Source organism: Spermophilus citellus (genome assembly GCF_964194105.1).
Source record: "Spermophilus citellus genome assembly, chromosome: 7".
Classification (NCBI taxonomy): Eukaryota; Metazoa; Chordata; class Mammalia; order Rodentia; family Sciuridae; genus Spermophilus; species Spermophilus citellus.
This window is the reverse complement of record NC_138188.1, coordinates 98,437,357-98,463,475: the sequence shown is the minus strand read 5'-3', so window position 1 is coordinate 98,463,475 and position 26,119 is coordinate 98,437,357. Positions and strand designations below refer to the sequence as shown.

Sequence of the window (26,119 nt, the reverse complement as noted above, 5' to 3'; positions counted from 1 at the left end):
CCCTCAGGATTACAGACGCGCGCCACCGCGCCCGGCACGTCTGTCCTTTTGGAGAATTCTGAAGGCCCTGACTAACACTACTTGCCTATCTTTCAATGCTTTGCGGTGAATGCCACAGAGAGCTCACCGGCTGAAAAGAGACACTAAGAACCTGGTCCCAGAGCAGAGTCAGATTCTGGGAAGCGCAGGCGCACTGAGCTCGCCGGATATGCGCAAAGGCGTGGGGCGGGGCTCTGGTAACCCAGGCAACAGCCCGGAAGCCGCGGGCTGCATTGACCTGTGGCGCGCTCCGCGGTTCCTGAGCCTGAAGTTTTAGTAGCGGTGGAGGCAGTCGGAAAACAGTAAGGCAGGTTAAGATGCGGGGAGGAGGTCTGCAGCCCCCAGGCCCTTCAAGCCGCAGGGACCCGGACTACGGACAGGGTGGGGAGAACCGAAGTGGTGTCTCTTTCTGTCCCCCAGGTCCGGGATCCTTACTACAGTAGGCCCGACGACACTCTGTGTGGTTTGACTGTGTGTTTCTGTGTTTCTGTTTAGCGTTTAGTGCGCTCTCGGCGCACCTAAGTGTGCTCATGCACACTGCTTTTGGGCACTTTTGCAGCGAGCTGAAAATTGAGGGTACTCGATTGTGTCTTTCAAAGGGTTTACGGTCCAGCAGGTGAGGAGACGAGCTACCTTGGGGTACTTTGGGACAGGGAGGATCATTTCGATTGATGGGTGTTCAGAGGGATTTCTGAGAAGGGCCCTCTAATGTTTTGAGGAGGCTAGGAGGAGAAAACCCGGTAGGGAATGGAGTGAGCTTCTCAGGGGTGTGTCAGGCACAGAAAAAAGAATGGAACTATGTGTAAAGGTGAGAGCTTGGTTTTGGGATGTGTGGGAGATGTGAGGAAAAAACTGAAAGGTCAGTCGGGTCACATGGAGGGGGAGCTCTGAAGCTGGGTTCACAACAATGGGGCACCCTTTAGCTCTTTTAAGGAAGTGAGTAAAGGACTGAGATCTATACTCTATTCATGTATCTAGGTAGGGTTAATGAAAGGGTTTGGAAAGAGACCTTATTTCCCATATAAGTCGAAGTGTATTTGTTAAAATTCTGTTCTAACTCCCTGATTAAAGTTCTTCAGTGGTTTTTTGTGTATTCAAATTGCCCTGACTCCAAGGCCATGATCTGCCCCTCTGCCTTTCTTTCTAGGCTCTTCAGCCTATCACTCTCTCAAATCTTTGTTAAATGAAACTCATCAAGCTTTTGAAGTGCCTTCTCTCCTGCCTGGAACATCCCCTTCACCCCTTCTAACTTATTCATGCTTCAGCTCTCAGATTAAACTTTTTGGGTGAGTAGGGAGAAGAAGCAGCCTTATCTCATTGTGTAGAGTAAGTTAGGTATTTCCATGGCACATGGAATTTACTTCCCTCGTTGCTTTTTATTATAGTGACTTGTTTAATTGTGGTGCTCTGAAAAATTCTTGTGAGGGCACAGATGATTCTACTTTCTTGCTGTATCAGGTGCCTGGCTGTTAGCAAGCTCTTTTAAAATATTTGTTGAACTATTAGTTGGATAATGAAGTGAATGAATGATTGAGTGAAAGGAAAACAAAAGAAATGATGAGAACCTGGAAAAAATGTTCCTAAGAAATAGAAAAGAATGGATAGGTGGGAGACATATCTTAGGTAAAGAATTAATAGGCTCTGGTATCTGAGTGACTTAAGAGACAAGAAGGCTGTGATGCTAGCTAAGGTTTTAAACTGGAACAACTAGAAGGATTACAATTCTGTAAGTTCAGATTAATTCAGCAGGCATTTACTGAGCACCCAATTATATATCAAGAACTAGAGGTTGAAGGGAATATGGATGATGAGCTGCATTTTGTATACTGTCTTTGAGATATTTGGGAGATATTGTACAGTGGCAGTTAGAAATAAACATTTAGTATTTTTAGGAAAGGTATGAATTTTTGATTTGGTACTCAGTTCAGCAGTTTGTGTGCCCACCGTATTCACTGCTTCGTTTAAGGGATTTGGTGAGATCCCTGAGGGAAGATGTGAATATCCCTTGGTGATCTAAAAAGTAAGTTCTATAAGAACTGACATGATATTAGACATTTTAGTATTTTATCTCCAGTGCCCAACCAGAACATGGTATATAATCTACTTCCCCAAACAATTATTGGATTTAATGGAAAGGTAATAGGGCTGGGGAAGAACTGGGTAGAGTCCTTGCTTAAGATGTATGTGAGGAGGAGTCAGAATATTCTGTGAGGGAGGGGGAAAAAAAACAGGAGAAAGAATGTCATGGAACCCAATGGAGGAAAAGTCTTCTAAGAGTTGAGAGTCTGCACTGAAGGAAAGTGCCTGAGAAATAAGAATGAACCAGTAATTTTAGTAATTGGAAAGTTGGTAGTATTTCAGATTTTCCAAAGATAGGCCTGGATTTTCTGGGCTGTATTAATTTTATTTGATTTCTTAGCACAGTAAACCATCAGAATATCTCTGTCCTCACGTATTAGCAGTAAATAAGGCATTCTTTTTTTAATATTTATTTTTTAGTTTTAGGTGGACACAATATCTTTATTTTATTTTATTTTTTATGTGGTGCTAAGAATCGAACCCAGTGCCTCATGCATGCTAGGCAAACGTGCTAACACTTGAGCTACATCCCCAGCTAAATATTGCATTCTTATGATCTCTGGTTTTTATAAGTGGCACAAAATTTCTTTGTTAAACCACAAAATCTGATCCTTTCTTGAGAAAAATATCATCACCACTATTGGTGATATTCAAGAGAACATTTTTCAGTGCAAAGATGGGATCAGAGTTCTTATGTTAGCAGAAACTTGAGGTGTAATTATGTTAGTAAATAGGTGTTAAAATTTGCCTCTTTAGGAAGTTTGTTGGCAAAGGGAAGGCCAGAGATAGTTAGCTGCATAATTACTTAATCTTAGTGATCTTACAGGGCTTATTTAGAGTCAGCCGGTTGCTAGTTTACTATTTAACAAATTACCACAATTTAGTGATTTAAAACAATTACACATTATTGTCTTCATCTCTTTTCTGATGCATTAAATGTGAGACTGGGCAATTTATTAAGAAAAGTTTTATTTAGCTCATAGTTCTGGAGTCTGAGAAATCCAAGATCAGGTAGCTACATCTGGTATAAATCTCATGTTGCTTCATAACATGGTCAGAAGAGGCAAAACAAGAGGGCAGCCACTTTTTATAAACAGTCCACTCTCTGGATATACCCAATCGAGTTCCAAGAGAATTAAGCCAGTCCTCAGAAAGGCATCAATCTCTTTTAATGACCCAATCATCTCTTAAAAGCCCAACTTTGCAACACTGCCACAAAGGCAATCCAATTTTAACATGAGTTTCAGAAGGGATGAACCACATTCAAACTCTGACATTGTCTCAGTTTCCATAGGTTATGACTTTAGACAAGCTTAGCTGAGTCCTGTGCTTAGGGTCTCACAAAGCTGTAAGAAAGATGTTGGCCAATCAGCGTTGGTATCTGGAGGCTCAACTTGGTAAACTCCACTTCCAGACTCACTGAGGTTGTTGGCAGAATTAATTTCCTTTAGATGTCTGTATCACTGAGCCTCCCCTATGCTGCCCTCAGCTTCTTACTGAGTACTGCCCTCAGATCCTCAAAGCTACTTGAGTTCTGTGCCATGGGCCTTTTCCACAGTCAAAATGTGGCATTTTGCTTCTTCAAGGCCAGTAGGAGAGCATCTTTTGCTATGGTCATATCTAAGACTATGTTGTGTAACATAATGCAATCACAAGTCATAGTTCCTGCCCAAACATAAGGGAAAGTTATACAAGGGTGGGACTCATTAGAGGTCATTCACAACTAGCTTTACTAGGCTGAATTACCAAGTGAAAATATGAAAACAGATGCATACCTTTGTTTTATCACTGTGTCACATGAATATGGTTTCATTGAATAACATTTTCTTGTGTTAAAATTGGCAACTGTTCACATTCATGCTAATACTTAGGTATTTGATCATGTCCTTATTAATTTTCATAAATTTTTGCTTAAATTTTTTTTTGTTTGGATGCATTGTATTTTCTATCACAAATCATTATTAGTGTACAAATAGCATGATAAAAGACTTCTTAAATTTTTGTTGTTATATCAGGGCTTCTTCTATGAAAAGAAGCAAATATATGGGCCTTTTGACAACTGGTTTTGACTATTCAGAAGCCCTTGTGTCCTTCAGATTCATGACTGTTTTTCAGAATTGAGGCTGGTGGAATTTTACTGTCTAAATAAGAGTAATACTTTAAATATTAAAACTTCAAATAAAAATTCCTCCTATTTTAAAGAGTAACATAGATTCATTGTAGAAAATTTGGAAAATATGAACTCAAGCACAGTTAACCCAGTTTTATCAGTTTACTAGCTTATACTTTACAATCAGTAAGATCTGGTTTTGAGTGTTTTATGCGCTTCTTATTATTTTTGTGACTTTGAGCAATTAACTTATACTCTCTAAGCCTTGTTTTTCTCATTTGGGAAAGGAATTAATGATTGTTTTTACTGACATCATTATTGACAGCTGAGCAGGACTTAGTCTACCAGGCAGGGATTCTAAACACCTTGCATATTGAGTTAGTTCCATTTTAGAGTTAGTGGCAAAACCCAGTGTGTACCCAGTCTGTATCCAGATTGTTCTCTTCCATATTTTTTTCTCAAGACAATACATGCCTCCTAGAGTTGTGGGATTAAATGTGATGCTTTTAGCACACAGAATTGTTTTATTAATAATGCATATAAGCATCATTGAGGATATACTATACACAAACTTCTGTATTCTATTCATATAGATTTATTGACATTACAATTCCCCTTTGCTACTGCAGACTAAATTAGAAATCTAAGTGGTTAAAGATCTAGGTGGTTAAAATACACTAGGTTAGGTTCCTTTTATCCAGCAACTATTATATTTTCCTATATTTTTTTAGATAACACCTTTATTTAGAGATAATTAGTAATCACAAAATTTGTCCTTTTATTTATTTTATTTATTTTATTTTATTTTTTAGAGAGAGAGAGAGAGAGAGAGAATTTTTAATATTTATTTTTCAGTTCTCGGCGGACACAACATCTTTGTTGGTATGTGGTGCTGAGGATCGAACCCGGGCCGCACGCATGCCAGGCGAGCGCGCTACCGCTTGAGCCACATCCCCAGCCCAAAACTTGTCCTTTTAAAGAATACAATTTAGAAGGTTTTAATATATTCACAGAGTTGTACAAGCATCACCACTATTCCATAACATTTTAGTCATCCCACAAAGAGACCCTTTGCTCATTAGCAGTAGCTTTCTCTTCTCTCCTCCCTCCAGACCTAAGCAACTACTTATCTACTTTATATGTCAGTGGATTTGCCCATTCTGGACATAGATAAATGTTCTTATACAATATGTGGTCTTTTGTGTTCAGCTGTTCTTTAATGTAGTTTTCAAGGTGTATTCATGTTGTAGGATATATCAGTACTTAAATTCCTTATTACTGCCAAATAATGTTCCATTTTATGGATATATCACATTTATTTATACATTTATCAATTGGTAATTATTTAGGATGTTTCCACTTTTTGTCTATTAGAAATAATACAGCTATGTATAAGTTTTTGTGTGACCATATGCTTTTAAATCTCTTGGGTATATACCTAGGAATGGAATTGTTGGGTCATGTGGTAGCTGCTTTTTAACTGTTTGATGCATTGCCAAACTATTTTCCTGAGTGCCCATATCATTTTACATTCCCATCAGTAAACATATGAGAATTCCAATTTCTCCACACCTGTCACTGCTTATTGTTTTTTATTATAGCAATCCTAATGGTGTGAGATGATATCTCATTGTGATTTTCGTTGGTACTTCCCTAGGGATTGCTTAAATTGAGCCGCTTTTCAGGTGCTTATTGGCCTTCTGTAGTATCTTTTTTGGAGAAATGTCTATTCAAGTCCTATGCCCATTTTAAATTGTTTTTAAATTTTTTTTTGTAGTGGAGTTATAAGAATTCTTGATATATTTTGAATATACATCCTTTATCAGTGTTATAGTTTGGATCTTAAATGTCCTGCAAAGGTCCATTTGCTAAAGGCTTTGTTACCAGCCAGTGGTGCTGTTGGGAGGTGGTGGAACCTTTAGAGGGTATTACTTAGTAGAAGGAAGTTAGGTAATTGTTGGGGAGAGGGTGTTTATTTGAAGGGGATGTTGAGACTATCCCTTCCTATCTCTCTTTTTGTTTCCTGGCTGCTGTGTGGTGAGCAGCCTCTCTACTATTTGTTCCTGCCATGGTATTGTTCCTCACAGGTCCAAAGCAACAGGGCCAAGTGACCATGGACTGAAACCTCTCAAACCATGAGCCAAAGTAAACCTTTTGCTTTATTAAATTGATTATTCTAAGTGTTTTTCACAGCAGCAGAAAGCTAACACAATCAGATACAATAATTTGCAAATATTTTCTCCATTTTGTCGTTTGTCTTTTTACTTTACTTTCTTAAAGGATTGTGCCTTTGTGCATAAAATTTTAAATTTTGATGCTAATTTGGTTTTTTTAGTTGCTTATACTCTTAGTGCCATAGCTAAGAAACCATTGCTTAACTCAAGTTCCACAAATATTTATGCTTATGATTTATTTTTTTAATATTTATTTTTTAGTTTTAGGTGGACACAATATCTTTTTTTTATGTGGTGCTGAGAATCGAACCCAGTGCCTCACGCATGCTAAGCAAGCGTGCTACCACTTGAGCCACATCCCTTATGATTTCTTAGAGTTTTATAGTTTTAGCTTTTACATTTAAATGTGATTCATTTTAAACTAAATTTTTTTATGATATGAAGTAGTGGGATAGCTTATCCTTTTTTATATGAATATTCAGTTGTCCCAACACCATTTATTGAAAAGATTATTCATTCCCCATTGAATTGTCCTGGCACTCTTATTGGAAAATAAACTGACAATGAATGTAAGTTTGTTTTGGACTTTTAGTTCTATTCTATATCTTTTAAAGTGATATTTATGTCTCTGCTACTTACTGTGAACTTTACAGTTGGATAACTCTGTTCCTTAGTTTTCTCTCTATAAAATAAGTAATAAACAGTTAAGTACTTCATGGAGTTACTGTGAGGATTAAAGAAGATACTATGTGTAAGATACTATACTTAGTAGTATCTGGCTTATAAGAAACAATATGTGATAGCTGATGCCAATATTACTACTGTTACAATTATCATCATCATCACCATCATCATGCATTTAAAAAAAATTTTTGATATTATTCCTAGATGTCATTGGTCAGAGTGAACCGTTACTGTCCCCGGGGAAGTGGAAGAAAAACACTGAAAGTGAAGAAGAAGAAAACTTCAGTGAAGCAAGAATGGGATGTAAGTCTAGGTGGGATAATAAATAATATAATGTTACTCTGGAGGAATAGACACGATGACAAGGGTCTAGCCTCTCAGAACCGTATTTTGAATGGGGCTCAGTATTTAATATGGTAGAAGAAGTTTCTAGGCATGTTGTATCCTTGATTTTAGAGGAAAAAGCAAAATTCTTTGGGATACTCATGTCCAAGCTCTTTTAAAGACTTATAATTTTCACTAGGCATAAAGTATTTTTTAAAAAAGTCCCTTCTCCTCCACTTTGAGAACTCATTGCTCTAAGGCAACTCTGATTAACCTGTGTCACTGAAGTCTATGAATTTTTTTAAATTTTGGTACTTTTTTTAGATTAGCCTTTAATAACCAGTGATACCATAATTATGTGGATGGCACTTTGGACTGAAAACGTGAGTGAACCTGGCTCTCTTACCCCTTGATTTATTTGTTGCATACCCAGAGGGTAGTCAGATTCAGTACAAGATTCTCTTAAGTACCTGGAACATATATGAATCCTGGCTTCTAATCTGAGTATTACCTGGTATTATCTTTTGCAGCTTGATACTTAGGTATGGACATTATACTTTAGGTGCCTTTACTTTCCATTGTCGAGAGTAACTAGTCAGAGACTAGTTTGGATCTCAGGGATTTTATTTTGGACTTGGAATATTCTGGATAACACTGACTGCCTTAGTCAGATATTTTGGGCAGATCTGATTGGCTAATTACTTATAAGTGTTTTATAAGTATTTAGCCAATACTCTCCTCAGAGTAGTTACTTTGGGAGGTTCAGGATTTATTCATTATGTAGCTATTGGTCAAAAATTGAATCAAAACCTATCATTTGAAATTGCATCAAGAACCTTCCTTGTTTACACATTTGTTATCTCCAGTGCTGGAAAATTTTTATTTTTTGGAGGTAGACTGCACTTGGAAAATAGTCATAGATCTTTTGGAGTGAATGGGGAGAGATCAAACTAATTAATAGAATTTTGATAAGAATAGCAAAACATTTTCTGAAATGGCTTATAATTAGATTTAAAGCAATTTCAAAAGAAAATAGTTCTAAGCAATAGTAGTACTGGTAAAATGATATTTTCCCCCATGAAAGCTAATTCTAAGCATGTCACTTCTTTGTATGCCTGAATTTTACTAGGATTATTAAAAATAGTTGTACCTCTCTGCATTAATGTGTAAGGAATAACAGTTTTTGCCTTGAAAAATCCTTGATCTTAATACAAATCATGGCCAAAAAATTTAGTTTTGAATATATTGGAAATTATTTAGGTTCAGTTTTCTTAGTATATCCCACCATTTAGAAGTGAAACTCAGCCAGTGATAGTGGTACACTCCCATAATCCCAGAACCTCTGGAGGCTGAAGCAGAATGATTACAAGTTCAAGGCCAATCTGGTCAATTTAAAAAGATCCTGTCTCCAAATAAAAGATAAGAAGGGGTAGGGATGGAGCCTAGTAGAGTGCCTATGGATTCAATCCCCAGTACTGGGAGAAAAAAAAAAAAGTAAAATTTTAAATTGTTTTTATTTTCTGCCTTGTTAAATCTGTGACAAAATGACTGATGTCATTTTGGAAAGTGCCAAATTTCAGGACTGCTATTTAGAGCTGTGCATCACATCATTCAAGGGGCTGCTATTAACATGGAATAGGATATTCATGGTATACTTCCTGGAGTTGTGCAGTGAGATAACCCTGCCATGTTGGTTTAATGCCTTTTATATAGGTCACTGTTTTCATATTTTATAAGGTTATGCAATGCCTATATATTTCATCTCTTATTGTAATAATTTCTATGTTTAAGGTATTTGTGGACACTAATTGAACCTTTCTGTAGTGATCATACTTTCTATTAGAAATCTTTCCAATTGGAATTCTATAGAATACAGTTTGAAGATTACAATTTTAGTTAAATTTACTCATTTTGAATATATATTACCCTTGTTTATTCCTTGTTTTAATGTAACTGAGTACTTATTTTTTGTAAGACATCTAAAATTGGCCTGTTACTTTCTATAACACTGTAAATAATGTGTTAATTTTATATTGAGAAAACTGGTTCCTAGAAAGAAAGAATTTTTGGTATTAGCATTTTGAATCAATTTCCAGCCATCAGAACCTAGTAAACGTTAATATTTTATAAGAAAACTTTTTTTTTTTAAAGTGTCTTTTTTTTTGGCAGAATACTGTGAATGATCTAACAGTTCATCGGGCAACTCCTGAAGATCTGGTAAGTTTAATATCAAAAACAAAGTCAGTTGTCATTGTTTCATTTGGTATTTGATTTCTGACCTTCAGAATAGAAACCATAGTGACTTCTTAGGTGTTGTTCAATTACATTTAATTTTTCTTATGCCTGGATAAAATCAAAAACATATCTTCTGGACTTCTTGATTTTACCTAGTTACGTCAATTAATCTTAGAATTTCATTAGATAGATTTGTTTTGCACTTCAAATCTCTGTAGTCTAAAATTGCCCTGTATACATCTCTTTTCCTATATGTCGATATCTTCAGCATTATTTATTACTCTTTCATTATACAAAAATATTGATCTATCAGTATAATAATTTATCCCTTGAATATGCCATGCTCAAATTTCTACATTTGAGCTATAATTCATGCTATTTTCCTTACTTTAACAGATTCCCCATTTTCTTTTCCACCTGTCTAAATCTTGCTTTGCTTCTTTATCCTAGTTCAAATCCTACCATTTTCTTTTTTGTGAAATTTCTATTATAGGTGTTTTTTATCATTTCAGAATGAATTTTTTTTAAAAATTTTTTTTAGTTGTGGATGGACACAATACCTTTATTTTATTTATTTATTTTTTTAATGTCGTCCTCAGGATTGAACCCAGTGCTTCACACATGCTAGGCAAGTGCTCTATCACTGAGCTACAACTCTAGCCCTTAAAAAATTAATTATTTTTAATTGACATAACAATTGTACATATATGTAGGGTTGTTTGACTTGATACACATGTGTAAATTAGGGTAAACATCTATCTCTTCAAGCATTTATCATTTCTTTGTGGTGAATATATTCAAATTTCTTCTTTAGATTTTTTGAAATATACATTTTCTTTATCTGTAGTCCCCTTAATGTGCAATATACTGTAGGTTTTTTAAAAATGGATTTATTGAGATAAAATTTACATAGCAAAAAATTTACTCTTTGAAAGTATAAAATTCAGTGATTTTTAGTATATCCACAGAATTGTGCATCCATCATCACTATCTAATTTCAGAATGTTATCATCATTCCCCAAGAAAACCATATGCCCATTAAGTCATTCCCTATGCCTATCTCCTTCCATTCTGTGTCAATGACTTATCTGCTCTCTGAATTTGCCTATTGTGGACTTTTCTTTTAAGTGGAATACCATATATGACTTTTTGTGTTTAGTTTCTTTTTCTCAGCATAATTTTTTTTTCTCAAGATTGATACATGTTGTAGCATGTATATGTACTCCATTCCTTATTATTACTGAATAATATTTCATTATATGGATATACCATATTTTATTCATTCATCAGTTGGTAAACATTTGCATTGTTTTTTGGTTTTGGCCATTTTGAATATTGCTGCTGTTAACATTTGTATAGAAATTTTTGCGTGAACCAGGCTGTCAGTTCTTTTGTATACATACCTAGGAATAAAATTTCTGGGTCAGATAATATCTTCATATTTAACTTTCTGAATAACAGCTGAACTGTTTTCCAAAGACACTCTATTATTTTTATTCCACTAGTATGTATGGGTGTTCAGTTTCTCCACATTATTGTTATTGTCATCTTTTTAATTTTAGTTCTCCTTGGGTATAAAATGCTAGCTCTTTGTGATTTTGATTTACATTTTCCTAGTGAGGAATGATGTTGAAAAGATGATGAATATCCTTTAAAGTGTGTATTGGCCATTTTTAGTTTACTCTTTGGAGAAATATCTGTTCATATCCTTTAGTCAATTTTAAAAGAATTATTTCTGTTTTTATTGTTGAATCATACAATTTCTTTACATATTCTGGATACAAACTCCTTATTCAGATATATGATTTACAGATTTTTTTTTACTTGTCTTTTTACTTTCTTTTTTTTTTTAAATTTTATTTTTTAGTTGTAGTTGGACACAATTCCTTTATTTTATTCATTTATTTTTATGTGGTGCTGAGGATCGAACCCAGGGCCTTGCATGTGCTAGGTAGGTGCTCTACCACTGAGTCACAACCCCAGCCCTCTTTTTACTTTCTTGATAGTATCCATTAAGCATGAAAGTTTTTAATTTTTATAAAGTTAAATCTATCTATTTTTCCTTTTGCCACTTGTACTTTTAGTGTTATGTCTGAGAAACCTAACCCATGGTTCATAAAGATTTATCTTTCATTCCAAAAGTTTTATAGTTTTAGCTTTTATAGTTAGGTTTATGATTAATTTTAAGTTTTATATTTTTGTATATGGTGTGAAGGAAGGGTTCAACTTCTTTTTTTTTTTTTTTTTTTGCAAGTGATATCCAGTTGCCCAACCATCATTTGTTGAGAAGTCTCTTCTTTTTCCCATTGAATTACCTTGGCAGTCTTGTTGAAAAACTAATTGTCCATTAGTGGGAGGGTTTATTCTACACTTTCAATTCTATTCCATTAATCTATATGGCTTTCTTTATGCAATATCACAGTTTTGATTACTATAGTGTTGTAGTAAATTTGAAGTCTTGGTGTTTGAAACTGCCCAACATTTTTCTTCTCTGAACTGTGGCTTCATTTATTATCTAAATAAAACAGTGAGTATATGACATCTGTTGCATATCATTTAACCTTATATGGATATACCCAGTCTCTCTGGGCAGATTATTAATGCTTTGGGAGATAGAATGTAATTGTACTTATCTTTGTAGACTTTGTAGTCTTAATCCTATTAGGTACTCCTTAAGTATTTATTGAGAATAATAATGATACCCAATTGACTAAACATTTTTTAAAAAATATTTTTCTAGTTGTACATGGTCACAATAACTTTATTTTGTTTATTTATTTTTATGTGGTGCTGAGGATTGAACCCAGTGCCTCACATATGCAAGGCAAGCATTCTACCGCTGAGCTACAGCCTCTCCCCCTTAACATTTTTTTAATGAAAAATTACAAACTCAAGTCAAAGTGGAGACAGAAATATAAAGAACTCCTTTGAAACATCAGTTATTAAATTTTTACTATAGTTGTTTTATTTATCACATTTTCTTCCTTCGCTGAAATATTTTAAAGCAAACTCCAGAGAAAATGTCATTTTATGTCTACATATTGAGCTTGCATTTTAAAAATACAGACTTAAAACATACCAACAGTGCCATTATCGTATTCAACAAAAGTAAAAACAATTTTGGGGAAATATGTAGTACATGTTAAAATTTCTGTAATTGTCTCAAAAAATATTATCTTTGGGTGTGTGTGTGTGTGTGTGTGTGTGTGTGTGAATCAGAATCCTTGCATATTTGCTTGTTAACCTTTTAGTGGACAGATTTCTTATTTACATGGTGAAAACTCAACAATACATTTTGTTAGATGACATATGAAGTTTATTTACGTTCATAGTTCTGAATGCTAGAGTATTTGTAACGTCAGTTATCTGCTTTTATTCTTTAGCCACCTCAGAGAATTCCTCCCTTTTAATTCTTAAGACCTGTGGCTGCATATCTCTTCTTCTGCCTGAGGAAATTCAGTTCCCTGGATTTCTGTATTTGCTGTTACTCACTTCCACATGAAACCTTAGGGCTATAAAAACACTGTTTTACATTGTTCTGGGTCAGTGTGTGTATAAAATATTAGTTTTGACACACTAATTGATATTACCAGCCATTAAATGAGTTCTATTATTTGAAAAACTAGTTTAATGGATAGTCTTATACAAAGGAAGTAGAAATCAGATTATTTTCACTGTCTTTTTTTTTTTTTTTAAAGGGAGAGGGAGAGAGAGAGAGAGAGAGAGAGAGAGAGAGAGAGAGAGAGAGAGAGAGAGAGAATTTTAATATTTATTTTTTAGTTCTCGGTGGACACAACATCTTTGTTTGTATGTGGTGCTGAGAATCGAACCCGGGCCGCACGCATGCCAGGCGAGCGCGCTACCACTTGAGCCAATCCCCAGCCCTATTTTCACTGTCTTTTTAACTAGGTCTACTAGTTATAGAGAACTCCTTTTTTTTAAGATCATTTTTGAAAATTTAGAGGCCTATGAAAATTTGCTGTGAAATATATATAAACATATGTATGTTGGACCAGAAAGGATTTAAAAGTGATTGAATAAGATTATGTTGTCCCACCATCTGAATAAGCAAACTCTTTGTTACTGAAAAATATTCCTTCATAAATTTTTTCCTTCTATATAGGTACGTCGTCATGAAATACATAAATCGAAGAATAGAGCTTTAGTGCACTGGGAACTCCAAGAAAAAGCTTTGAAGAGAAAATGGAGGAAGCAGAAACTAGAATCTTCAAGTCTTGAGAAAAGAAGATTGTCTATCATGAGAGAGGTAATGCTAAAATGCATTACCTTTAGAATTAGAGGAAGGAGATAAATAGGTTTCTTTTTCCCTCAACTTGATTGACGTTATAGAGACTAGTAATTACTATATCTATATAATCTACATGTAGATTTTTAAAATAGCAGCAAATGATGATTTGGCAGTTTGATTCTTGCTCCCCAACTTACTAGCTGTATAACCTTAAGCAATTTATTTACTTTCTTAGCCTGAATTTTCTCATCTATAAAATGCCTTGTTTTGAGATTTTAATGATATAATACTTATATAGTGATCAGCACAGTCCTTGGTAAATAATTAGTTCCTTTTATATGTAAACTGCTATAGTTATTTTTCTCAGTTCAACAGCAGTGCTGTTAAGTTACTTAGCAAAGCAACAAAAAATGAATGCTGTGTCCTTTATGGTTAGTAAACCATTTATCTTTGGCTTAACCTTTTGCCCAATATAGGGTTTTTGGACAAGTAATCAGATAATATATGGATAAACAATGTGGGAAATAAGAGGAGACTATAACCATATATTTTTTTTTAATTTGAGCTGAAATCATTGTAAATTGTATATTGTATATTGTGCTTCTTGTTCAGATTAGAGTCTCTGACACTTAGCTGTCAGGGTTATCTTTCATTGCAGGTGTAAATTACACTGTTTTTTTCAGAAATTTATTTGGGTTTTTAATGAAAAAAGGAAGTCTTCATTTTATACATCATCAGGAAAAATTATATCTACCAAATAAATGTTTCATGTCCTTGAGAAAAGAACAGTGAATTGAAAAGAGAATGCTCCTTTCCAGATAAATATATTTTGGTGATTTTGGACAAGTTCACACACATTTAAATGTTATATGCTAATTCTCTTCAAAAGTCCTAAAAATACACATCTGACCAGGAAAGAAACCCAGTCTCCCTGAAGTATATCAGACTCTGAGCTTTTGTTTTCCTTCTCCAGTGGCTCCTGCTCATGTCCTGAATTTCTCATATAAGTAATAGATGTGGTAGAAGTAAGGTATTGGAAGTTGAGTGGTGAGAGGATGAATAAGGTTGCTCTGCCTTTCTTTGGTAGTGCAGCTTCATTCACTTCTAGTGTAGTGGTTCTGCACATTAGAATTACCATGGTTGAGAAGCTCCATTAAAAAATTATTGCTGTATCTAGAGGCTGAAGTTGTAGTTTAGTGGAAGAGTGCTTACTTAGAATGTGTGAGGCAGTGGGTTCAATTCTTAGCATTACATATAAATAAATAAAATAAAGGTCCATCAACAACTAAAAAAATTAAAAAAAAATTATTACTGTATCTGGACCTTTTACCCAGAGTGTCTGATTTAGTTGACCTGGAGTGTGATTCCACACAGATATTTTCTAGACAGTTTCCTGTGTGATTTTAATGCACTAGAGGGGTTGAAAACCTCTGCTCTTAATGGGATTCAGTTGTTTCTCTTCTCTTTAACAATGTATTTTGGAATTTATTTCATGTTAATACTTAGAAATCAACCGTGTGTGTGTGTGTGTGTGTGTGTGTGTTGCTGAGGATTAAATCTTGTGCATGCTAGGTAAGCACTCTTCCATGGAGCTACAAAGAGAGCCCTTTAATTTTTCTTTTTAACTCCCAGTAGTGTATAAATATACTAAAGCTTATTTATCAGTGCTTTTTTGGTGGACACTTAGGTTTTGTATTATAATGCAGTGTAAATTTCTGGAACAAAAATCCTCAAAACATAGTCATTTAAACCAAATAAAGATTTATTTCTCTTTTATAAAATAGTTCATTTGTAAATGGTATTTGGTGGGAGACCTGTACTCCTTCATTACATGACTTCTGTCTTGAGTATAGAATGACTGTTGCAGCTTTCTTCAGTTGTATGCAAGCCAGCAAAGAGAGGAAAAGACAATGTACTCCTTTTACATACCATCCAGAAATGTTAGTATCTATCCTGGTGGCCAGAAGGTCATTGCATGACCATTCTCACTTGCAAAGATGGTTGGAAATCTACCTGTATACTTGTTAAAACTTGGGAGTCCTGCTGTTAAAGCACAAAGCAGAAGAAAGGGTGTTAGTGGATAAGTAGCAATGTATGCCACCCACAGATTGCTTCCTACCTTGCTACTATAAATAATGTAATGAATATTCTTGAGTATGTTTTGGGATATATATATATATATATATATATATATATATATATTTGTAAGATAAATTATTAAGAATTGCTGAGTCAAAGGATAAGTGTATCTTTTATTTCAGTGTTACTACATTTGTAATGTCTAGGTTTAGGGGATGTCATAATATTAAAAAAATTCTCAATAAGAATATTCATGTAGGCTTAATCATTATACACTGAAGCTCTCAGGACCCATCGCCCTGAAACTGGACTCCTAGATTAATATAAATCAAGAGGAAAGCTCTTTGGCCAGTATAATCTTAGATTTCATTTACTGTATGATATACTAGGCCATAGAAATCAAGCACAATTAGGGTTCAGATTTAAGAGGAAGGGAGCCTTTCATAAAGCTTTTTACAAATTCCGAAAGTGTAATAAATTCCTAAGTATCTTTGTAATTTCTCAATTTCATCTGGTTTCTGTTACCATGCAATAAAAGGGCTAGGATGAGGAGTTTCCGATGATGTTTTTTCTGGGCTCCTGACTGATCGTTTGAAAATCTAAGATGTACACCACTACTTATAAGTTTAATTTTTTGCTCTGCAAATCCATCTGGAGTATAAATATATACAGATGGGCTTACAGAGATCAGTTTACCTATCAAGAGAATGGTTTTGTGAGAGGAGTGATAAATCTCCAAAGAGCAAAGAAAATCCAGCACATTGATCTTTGGTCACTCAAACCATGTACCCAAGGAGCCTGGTCAGAGGCTAGAAGAAGGGGGTAGAGCAGTAGCTTTACTTGAGACCTCAATTATAACTAGTATCAATTACATCTCTGTAATTTCCTTCTGTTTCTTGGTTTTGTTAGATCAGTACTCTCTTTTAAAAAAAATATAGTGAACTCTTAAAAACTTCCATTAGGATTTGATCCCTATCACCACAAAAATAAATAAACAACAATAACAAAAAATCTCTTGTCATTAAGAGTTAAATTTTTATAATTTTTCTAGTGTAGTGATAGATTAATAGATTGCATTCTTTCCTAAGCTTTTAATTGCATGTACTTGTAAGAGACTCATCAGTGATAGAAATTTATAGGATAATATAATTTACATCATAACAGTAGCTAAAGCTTCTCTAGAGTGTTGCATAAGTTTCCAGTGTGTCTACATCCTTGTAGCATCTCTGTAGGATTGAGGAGGTGTTTGCAACTTGGGAAATTAAGTTTAAAGAGGTTGGATTTTGCTTAGCATTTTTTTGTCTGGGCCTAGAACTCCAGTCTTCCAGCTCCAAATGTGCTCTTGATCTTACCCTTCCAAAGCTTACTCTTTGTGGAAGGAATAAATTCAGGACTTCATTCTTATCAACTGAGCTAGCTGACCTGCTTGGTCACAGCAAGTGAAGAAAGGGAAAAGTAACTTATTTTTCTTTCTGTATCCTAAAAAGGTTATATTGTGTAATTATTTCCATGATACAGAAAAATTCTGGTAGGAATATTTGTTACTAGATGTTTTGACTTGAGTCAGTGTTGGAAACTAGGTAGCTTCTTAATTTTGAGACTCCTTTCAATTTAAGAATGCCATCTGGTGGTGGTAGATGGAGTTGACTCATTTTTGGCTTGCGGCTTTGCTTGTAATTATGAAAGTTCTGTCCTGGTGGAAAAGCGTGTAATCAGAAGCAGGAATGTAATGTGATTTTTTTTTTTTTTAGTTCCCAAATCTTTGGGATTAAAAAAACAACTTTTTTAAAACACAGAGACATCACCTTTTTGTTTAATTCTAACACTTATTATTATTATTTTTTTATGTAAGTCATGACCCAGTGTAGATTATGAAATCATTTAAGTGGTTGAAACATCTCTGAGTTTATGGCTCAAAGATTTTTTATATTTAATCTTTTTTTTTTCAAATTGTGGATGATAATTTGTTAATGGATTATGAAGTTGAGTTAGTGTCTTGTCACCATCATTTAAAAATAGAAGTGAAAAAGAAAATATAATAGTACTTTTTAATGGAGAAAGTTTATTAAGTAAACTTTTGTTTCATATACATTTACATGTATGTGAGTGTTTGGGTTACAATTTTAATATGTATTACTTTGGATTGCAGCCAATCATTTGCAAACTACTAATTATTGTGATAGCCCCATCTACTGGTACTAAAGGATATTGTAACTGAAGGATTTTAGGTGGTGGTTTATAGTTTATGCTCTGTGCCTTTATATAGTCTTTTCCTTTGTGATTTGAAGAGTATATATATATTTTTTTTTCTGAGTAATATTTGTTATTAACACATGTCTAGATTCTTTCTGATCAATACCAGATGCAGGATGTTTTGGAGAAATCTGATCATTTGTTGGCTGCAGCAAAAGATCTGTTTGATGTTCCTCGTAAACGCACAGGTAAATAGTTAATTAAAATAAAGCTTCTTTTTCTTATTAACTATAGCCCACAAGTGGGTGTTTAGAAGAAGTTTAAATTCATTTCTCAGGCATTATATTATTTGCATTACAAATATTCAAGGTAGGTAGTATATAAGGTTGTTAGGGCTAAACTTTATGTAATTTTTTTGCTTTTTACTAAGATTATTAACTTATAAATTATTCAGCAAAGGAAAGATAAATCATTATATACTAAAATATGGTGTAATACCAGAAAAAACAAGTAACTCAATAAATGGGCCAAGGAACTGAACAGATACTTCTCAGAAGATGATATACAATCAATCAACAAATATATGAAAAAATGTTCAACATCTCTAGCAATTAGAGAAATGCAAATCAAAACTATTCTAAGATTTCATCTCATTCTAGTCAGTATGGCAGCTATTAAGAATACAGACCAATACATGTTGGCAAGGATGTGGGGGGAAAAGGCACTTACATTGCTGGTGGAACTGCAAATTGGTGCAACAACTCTGGAAGGCAGTGTGGAGATTCCTTGGAAAACTTGGAATGGAACCACCATTTGACCCAGTTATCCCTCTCCTTGGTCTATACTCAGAAGATTTAAAAACAGCATACTACAGGGACACAGCCACATCAATGTTTATAGCAGCACAATGCACAATAGATAAACTGTGGAACCAAACTAGATGCCCATCAGTTGATGAATGAATAACGAAAATGTGGTATATATACGCAGTGGAATACTATTCAAGATTAAAAGAGAATAAAATTATGGCATTTGCAGGTAAATGGATGGAGTTGGAGAATATAATGCTAAGTGAAGTTAGCCAATCCCCAAAATCAAATGCCGAATGTTTTCTCTGATATAAGAATGTTGATTCATAATGGGGTTGTGGGGGAGCATGGGAGGAATAGACAAACTCTAGATAGAGCAAAGGGGAGGGAAAAAAAGGGAGGGGGCATGAGGGTAGGAAAGACAGTGGAATGAGATGGACATCATTACCCTAAGTACATGTATGAAGATAGGAATAGTGTGACTCTACTTTGTGTACAACCAGAGATAAGAAAAATTGTGCTGTATATGCATAATATGAATTGTATATGCATAATATGTATATGCATAATATGAACTGTAATGCATTCTGCTGTCATATATAACAAATTAGAATAAAAAATTTAAAAAAGATCTTTTATCCTTTATATGAATAATGAATATGTTTATATTTATGTTTATATGAATAAACATAAATCAAATTTTTTCACTTTGTTAAAAAAAATCTATTATTGTGTTGGATCAGTTCTCCCACAGATAACAAATATAAACAATATGAAATATTATCTTGCTTTAAATTTTTTAAAAATATATGCTTATTCAAGGAAAAATATGGTGTAATAGGGATTTCATAATTTAAAATGAGACTTGCTTTTCAGCTTATTAATATGTTACCATATAATTAAAATACTTGTATTTATATATAATCTGCGTAAAACAATTTGAAACTAAAGCAAATTTATTTTCTTGCTAAAAGAAACTTTGAATTTTAGTTTACTGATCTGTAAAATAATCATAGTACCTACCTCATACAATTTTGTGAGGGTCAAAATGAGTTAATATACATATAAGCATTTGGAACAGTGGCTGATATATAGTAAGCAATATATAAGTTTAAGCTGTTTTTATTATTTTAGATTTTCATATAATGATGCATATATATGGCAGTGTAGAACTTGAGAAGTCAATTTAGTTAAACAAAATCATCATGACTTATTTTCTGTCCTCAGGGTTTCCAAATGTAACAATGGCTCCTGATTCCTCTCAGAGTCCCATAATGGTAAATCAAGATCCTATTGCCCAATCTATCCTTAATGAGTCTGTCATAGACCCTCAGGTAATGTGATCTACTCACAACTATAATGCTCATGCTGAAATGAAGTTTAAGTTGATGTAGGCATTTTGGTAAACATTTTAGAAGCTTAAATATTAATAACTTCTAGTTGCGGTTGCTAGTTACTCAAGCACATTGCATTTTATATGAGTACCATTTGCCTAAATAAGATTGGAGACTGGATAGTAATAGCCAGCGTTTATTGAGTGTTTACATAGGATCTAGGTACTGTTGTTATTCTCATTTAATAGAAAAAGAGACTGAGGTTCGAAAAAACTAAGTGAGTTGTTCAAGATCATTTAGTTTGCAGCAGAGACCAAATTCTAATTTAAGTCCTGTGGCTCCATAACACTGTCAGTACCTCTTAAGATATCTGATTGTCACAGAGTGCTTTTTGTTCGTTTTTATTAAATTGGAATAAAATATACCTGACATCCTTGTTGTATGGATCTTGAGATAGATTACATAAAGTATTTAGCATGATACCAGGAACATAGTACTTCATTAAATGTCAATCTCTTTTAATGTATTAGTATATTTAAAAGGGATCTGCCCAGAAAACTTGGAATTTACGGGAAATAATACTACATGAGGAAATGATACTATACTAATAAAATATTAATTAGCCAAAATCTAACAATTGAAATTTTTAGTCAAAATGTTAAGAATTTTGAAATAGTACATTTTTTAAAAGCTCATGAAGAAATAAAGCAGCTTTTTAAGATTGACTAGGACTTGCCTAGTCACCTGTTTATTCTAAACGATACCTTCCATGAAATAAAGGAAGAATCTTAAGTTGGAGGGATGATTCTAGGGAATGCAGGTCCAGAATCATAAAAGACAAGTTAATTATATTATTTTCTACTTAAAGGAAATTAAGTAGAATGTTAAACATATTTAAAGTAACCAAATCCATTAGCTAAGCAAAAAACATTTATGCTTTGGTACTTGTTGAAAAATCAACTCTCAGATATTTAGAAATTTAATCATTTTAGAATATCCTACTGTTGGAATATATCTGAAGGAAGCTTTTTCATTTACTTAAATAAATTGTATAATGTAGTGTTCTATTTATTTGGCAATCATACTTTCAGTCATTTGGAGCTGGGAAACAAGTGTACGATGTATCCCAGCATCACAGAATAAAGCAGTTAGATTTCATTCTGGTGAAGAGAAGAGTCCATCCTCATACCTGAGCCAGTTATGTTATTAGTAATTTCAAAATAATTTTCTCTATATAACTAGTTTTCCTAGCTGGCTTAATTTCTTTCTGAATTTACAACTGACAGATTAAGATCAGTGAGGTAAGCTTCTGAACATAAACCTGAGATAGCAGAGGAAAATGGCAGTGAGGGAGGAGAAAAAAGACACTTTTATAGGTAAGGAGAGAACCACTATACATCAGAAAAGAAACTGATGTTGCAATAGATATCCTGGAGCCTCCAAGAAAAGATGCATTTATAACTGCATTACTTAAATTCTCTGGATTTTACTTTAGAACAGGAATGAGTGAGACTAAGTTTATATACTTGTTCATAGTGTAGTATATTAGGCCCTGCACTAGAGGTTGGGATACATGGATGAATAAGGTATGTCTTCATTGGGATGGAGAAGTGGCAAGATCTGAGGTTAGAGAAATAGGCAGGAGTAGGTCCTGAAGGGCTAAGGACCTGGAAATTAAGAATAGAGCCACTAAAGGAGTTTAAGAAGCATGTAGTCATGATGAGATTGAGTGGTATGGAAGATGAATTGGAGAGAGGCTAAGATTGAGAGAGGGTCTCTGTCCTAGCCTGTTTTTTTTTGCTGCTAATAACAAAGTACCACAGACTAGATTAGTTATAAAAATAAAAGTGGTTTATTTTGGCTCATGGTTCTTGTCCAAAATTGAGGGGTCTTATCTCTTGATGACCTTGCTTCCAGAGTTTTGATGTGACACAAAACATCACTTGGTAAGAGAGAGACAACAAGAGAGACCTAGGCATGCTGGCTTTTAAAAGCAGAACCACTCTTGAGATAATCCATTAGCCTATTAATTCATTAATAGCATGAATGGATTTATGTACTCATGAGGGCAGGACTGTCAGTACCTCATAAGGGTCCCACTTGGACCTACCTCTTAATATCTCATAGTTGGGATTTAAATTTCAACATGAGTTTCAGAAGGCATAAATCATTTAAACCATAGCAGCCTGGTTAGAAGACTTAGTTTGGAATTGTGTTGAGAAATAGTAAGGGTGTGGCTCAAAGTAGTGCCAGAGGAAGTAAAGGATAATGATACATTTGAGAGAGGTTAAAATGAGATAGAGTTGACAGGATTGGGTTGCTGATTAGTTGTGATGGGTGAGAAAGAAGGATAAATTTCTGTTTTGCCAGCTTGGGCATCTGAGTAGATGGTGGCAGTGTCCATGGTCTTATGTAGTATTGGCAGAAAAAGATTTCTGTAAGATTGCTGGGAAAGACTTAGGAAGATGTTCAGTTTCGGACATATTGAGTAGGAATATCTTTTAGGCAGTTGAATATAAATGTCTATGGCTCAAGAGAGTTCTGGTTGGAGAAAGAGATTTGGAAATTAACAGCAAATGACTTGTAATTACAACTTTGGACTTGGATAAAATCATTGAGAAAGTAGATCAAATGAGAGGAGAAAAGGCCCAAAGGGAGGACCTTGAATCCCACCAGATACTAGGGAAGAGTAGAAAAAGAAAACCAATAAGGTAGATTTGGAAGGAGCAGCCAGAGAAAATGAAGAAATTTTTAAAAAATACAGTATCATGGAAGTTAAAGAACAAGTTTATCAAGAAAAATTTTAAAAGAAAGAAATGAATCATCATCAGAATCTAAGGTGTCATAGAATTGAGGGAAAACAAATACAGAAATATTCATTTGATTTAAGAATAAACATGTTGATGCTGAGTTTGCAGTGAATCGTTTAGAGCAGTAGGGCAGAAACAAAATTGAAGGGTATAAATGGCATTTGAGAAATAGGAATAAGTCTTTAAAGAATTTTGGTGGTGAAAGAGAAAAGATAGTCAAGGTAGCTATGAGATCAGGGCAAGATGGGAGAGTTTTGCTTGCATTTAAGTCTTTGATGAACTTAAGCCAACAGAGAGATTAAGGGTGGGTGCTGGAGAGAGAAACTCCAATGGAGTGGAAGCAGGTAAAAGGGTTTGGGTTCCAGAATATGTATGGAGTGATTAGCCTTAGGGAAGTCTCTTTCTGTTATGATAGAAAAAAGGATGAGAGTGTATATAGTCAACTTATGTTGTTATTTTTATTATTGTTTTGAGATAGCCTCTTTTTTTTTTTTTTTTTGAGATAGCCTCTTAATGAAATAGATGATGAAGGAGAAGAAGGAATTGTTAATAGCCAGTCAGAAGAAAGTGAGAATGAATTGGATAACTCTCTGAACTCTCAATCTAATACGAACACAGACAGGTATGTAAATATGGCATAAATAGCTACAGCTTTTACCTTTTTTTCAAGCCTATTTCAAATGTTTATTGCATCTTTTTTTTATTAACAAAGGGTATATTTTTATTAAAAGTTTTGGTATTTTGATATAATTTCTGAAAAGTTTTAAAAGTAGTAGAAATACCTCCTCTGTACTTTTCACCCAAATATACCAGTTATTAACATTTCCCATTTTTGTTTTATCATTTTTCTCTTTTTTGTGAATTTATACACATACACACACATGCATATGTACACATACACATTTTTTAAAACTTTTTTTGTAGTTGTCGATACACAACATGCTTTTATTTATTTGTTTATTTTTATGTGGTGGTAAGGATCCAACCCAATGCCTCACATGTGCTAGGCAGGTGCTCTGCCACTGAGCCATAGCACTAGCTCCTACATACACATTTTTTGAGAACCATTTGGGAGTAAGCTACATACTACATGTTCCTTTATATCCAAATACTTCAGTGTGGACTTTCTAAGAGCAAGAATATTCATTCACAGAACCACAATACACTTATCACAATCAGGAAATTAAGTTAATACCATACTTCTATCAATTAGATTTCTCTAATTGCCCCATTCATATTAATTATGGTCCTTTTTTATTGTTTGGAGAACCAATCATGATAGTTTATTGTATTTATTTTTCACATTTCTTTGACTTTAAAGATCTGGAACCTTTTAAAATCTGATTATAGTGTTTGTCTGTCATAATATCTTTGTGATTTCCAAGAAGTACATAAGCAGTTACTTTATAGAATTTCCTCTGATTTGGTGTTCTCTGATATTTCCTTGTTATTAGACTCAGTTTATACATTTGGGGCAGGAATATCTCTGAAGTGATGCTAAGTCCTTTTCAGTGTATCATATAATGAAACAGTGATGTCATGAGTGAGAAAGAAGGATAAGTATTGATGCTGTTAATTTTCATCACTTGGTTAGTGATGCCTGCCTGGTTCCTTTATTAGTTAATTATGTCTTCTATTTTGATGTTCATTTGTCACAGATTTGGCCAATGAGAGCATCTTCAAGTCATTCCTGTGTACTTTTTACAAATTATCCCCCTGTCCCCAACTTAATTTCTGGTACAACAGTCATGCCCTTGGCCTGGAATCAGCCATTTCTTTGAGAAGTCCTTATTTGTTTTATTGAAGAAGGGTGTTTAGAAATCAAGATCTAAGTATTAGGTGTGCTTATTGTACCTGACAATCCTGGTTTTTAGTACCTTTCAGCAGGTACAAACACAGATACTCATATACACCTATGGTCATATGCATATGCACATATCCATATTAATATCTTTTTAGTTATAAATTATGAGCTTATACTGATACTTTTAAGACCAGTTTAATAGTATTGGATTTTGATTAGTCTTTCTAATCAATTCTATATTTGTATTTCTCTTCTTTCACACTGAGATGCATGTTTCTATGCATAGTATATTTACTTCTATTCAAGCTTACAATGCATAGAAAGTAGTTTTGGAATTGTTGCTCCCATACTACCACAGAAATAAACCTACTAAGTAGAGTTCAAGATTGTTAGAGTATGTTTTTTAAAGGTTATTCTATTCATTTGAAATATAATTAGGTACATTTTTCTATTTATATTCATTTTAAAGTTTTTCCCTCCATCCTTTTCACAAAACCATACAAAAAGCTGTTTTCAGGGTAGTGTTACCCATGCCCTATCCCTTCTAATGATTTGCCATATGTCCTTACTCTGTACATAACTAGTTTAATTAGTTTTGGTTTTATTCTTCCTGAGTTTCTTTTTATAAATATAAGCAGATGCACATATCTTATTTTACTATACTTATGTAGCTTACTATATTTGCCTTTATCCTGGAAATCACCTCACAGCTATTTAAAAATTTATAGGCTCTCCTTTTTCCCCCCTTTTTTATTGCAAATGAAACAGGTGCATAGTTCTGAACTGTGTGAATGTGTTATGGTTTGAACACTCTGGCCATTTAGGTTTTTTGCAGTTTTATAATTCCAGAAATACTGCAGTGAATAACCTTGAAGATATGTATTTTTTTTTATTATGGGGGGGGGTCCATATTTAGGGAAAATTGTTAGACATAGGATTTAGGGCTTAACAGGTAAATGCTAAGCATTTTGTGAAGGCCATAATATTTTAATATTTTGCATTCTTACTGACTGTATGTGTGTGTCTGACCAACAGAGTGTATTGTCAGGATTTTAAAAAAATTTTTGCAATAATCTCATAGGTGAGCAGTGATATCTTAGTATAGGTTTACTTTTCATTTCTTTTATGAGGTAAATTGAAATACTTTTCATATGTTTAAGGGACCTTATAGTGAATTCTCTATTCATGTCATTTGT

At 33.9% G+C, this 26,119-nt stretch overlaps 1 protein-coding gene across 12 annotated transcripts in view; it reads left to right on the top strand.

Annotated features, from left to right (window-relative positions):
* Positions 1-235: 235 nt before the first annotated feature.
* The window catches only part of SPICE1 (spindle and centriole associated protein 1), a 71,150-nt gene continuing 45,266 nt past the window's right edge, over positions 236-26,119 (top strand). For 4 of the 12 annotated variants that reach the window (XM_081301631.1, XM_081301632.1, XM_081301639.1 and 1 more), the window contains exons 1-7: positions 236-341; positions 7,291-7,389; positions 9,580-9,627; positions 13,769-13,912; positions 18,315-18,414; positions 20,203-20,309; positions 23,626-23,741. In XM_081301631.1, coding sequence (XP_081157757.1) covers positions 7,291-7,389; positions 9,580-9,627; positions 13,769-13,912; positions 18,315-18,414; positions 20,203-20,309; positions 23,626-23,741 — 614 coding nt within the window. In that variant the 5' untranslated portion in view covers positions 236-341. Of the gene's footprint in view, positions 498-550; positions 656-7,290; positions 7,390-9,579; positions 9,628-13,768; positions 13,913-18,314; positions 18,415-20,202; positions 20,310-23,625; positions 23,742-26,119 lie in introns of those variants that run through there. The other 8 variants (XM_081301640.1, XM_081301630.1, XM_081301633.1 and 5 more) reach the window with 8 other exon arrangements.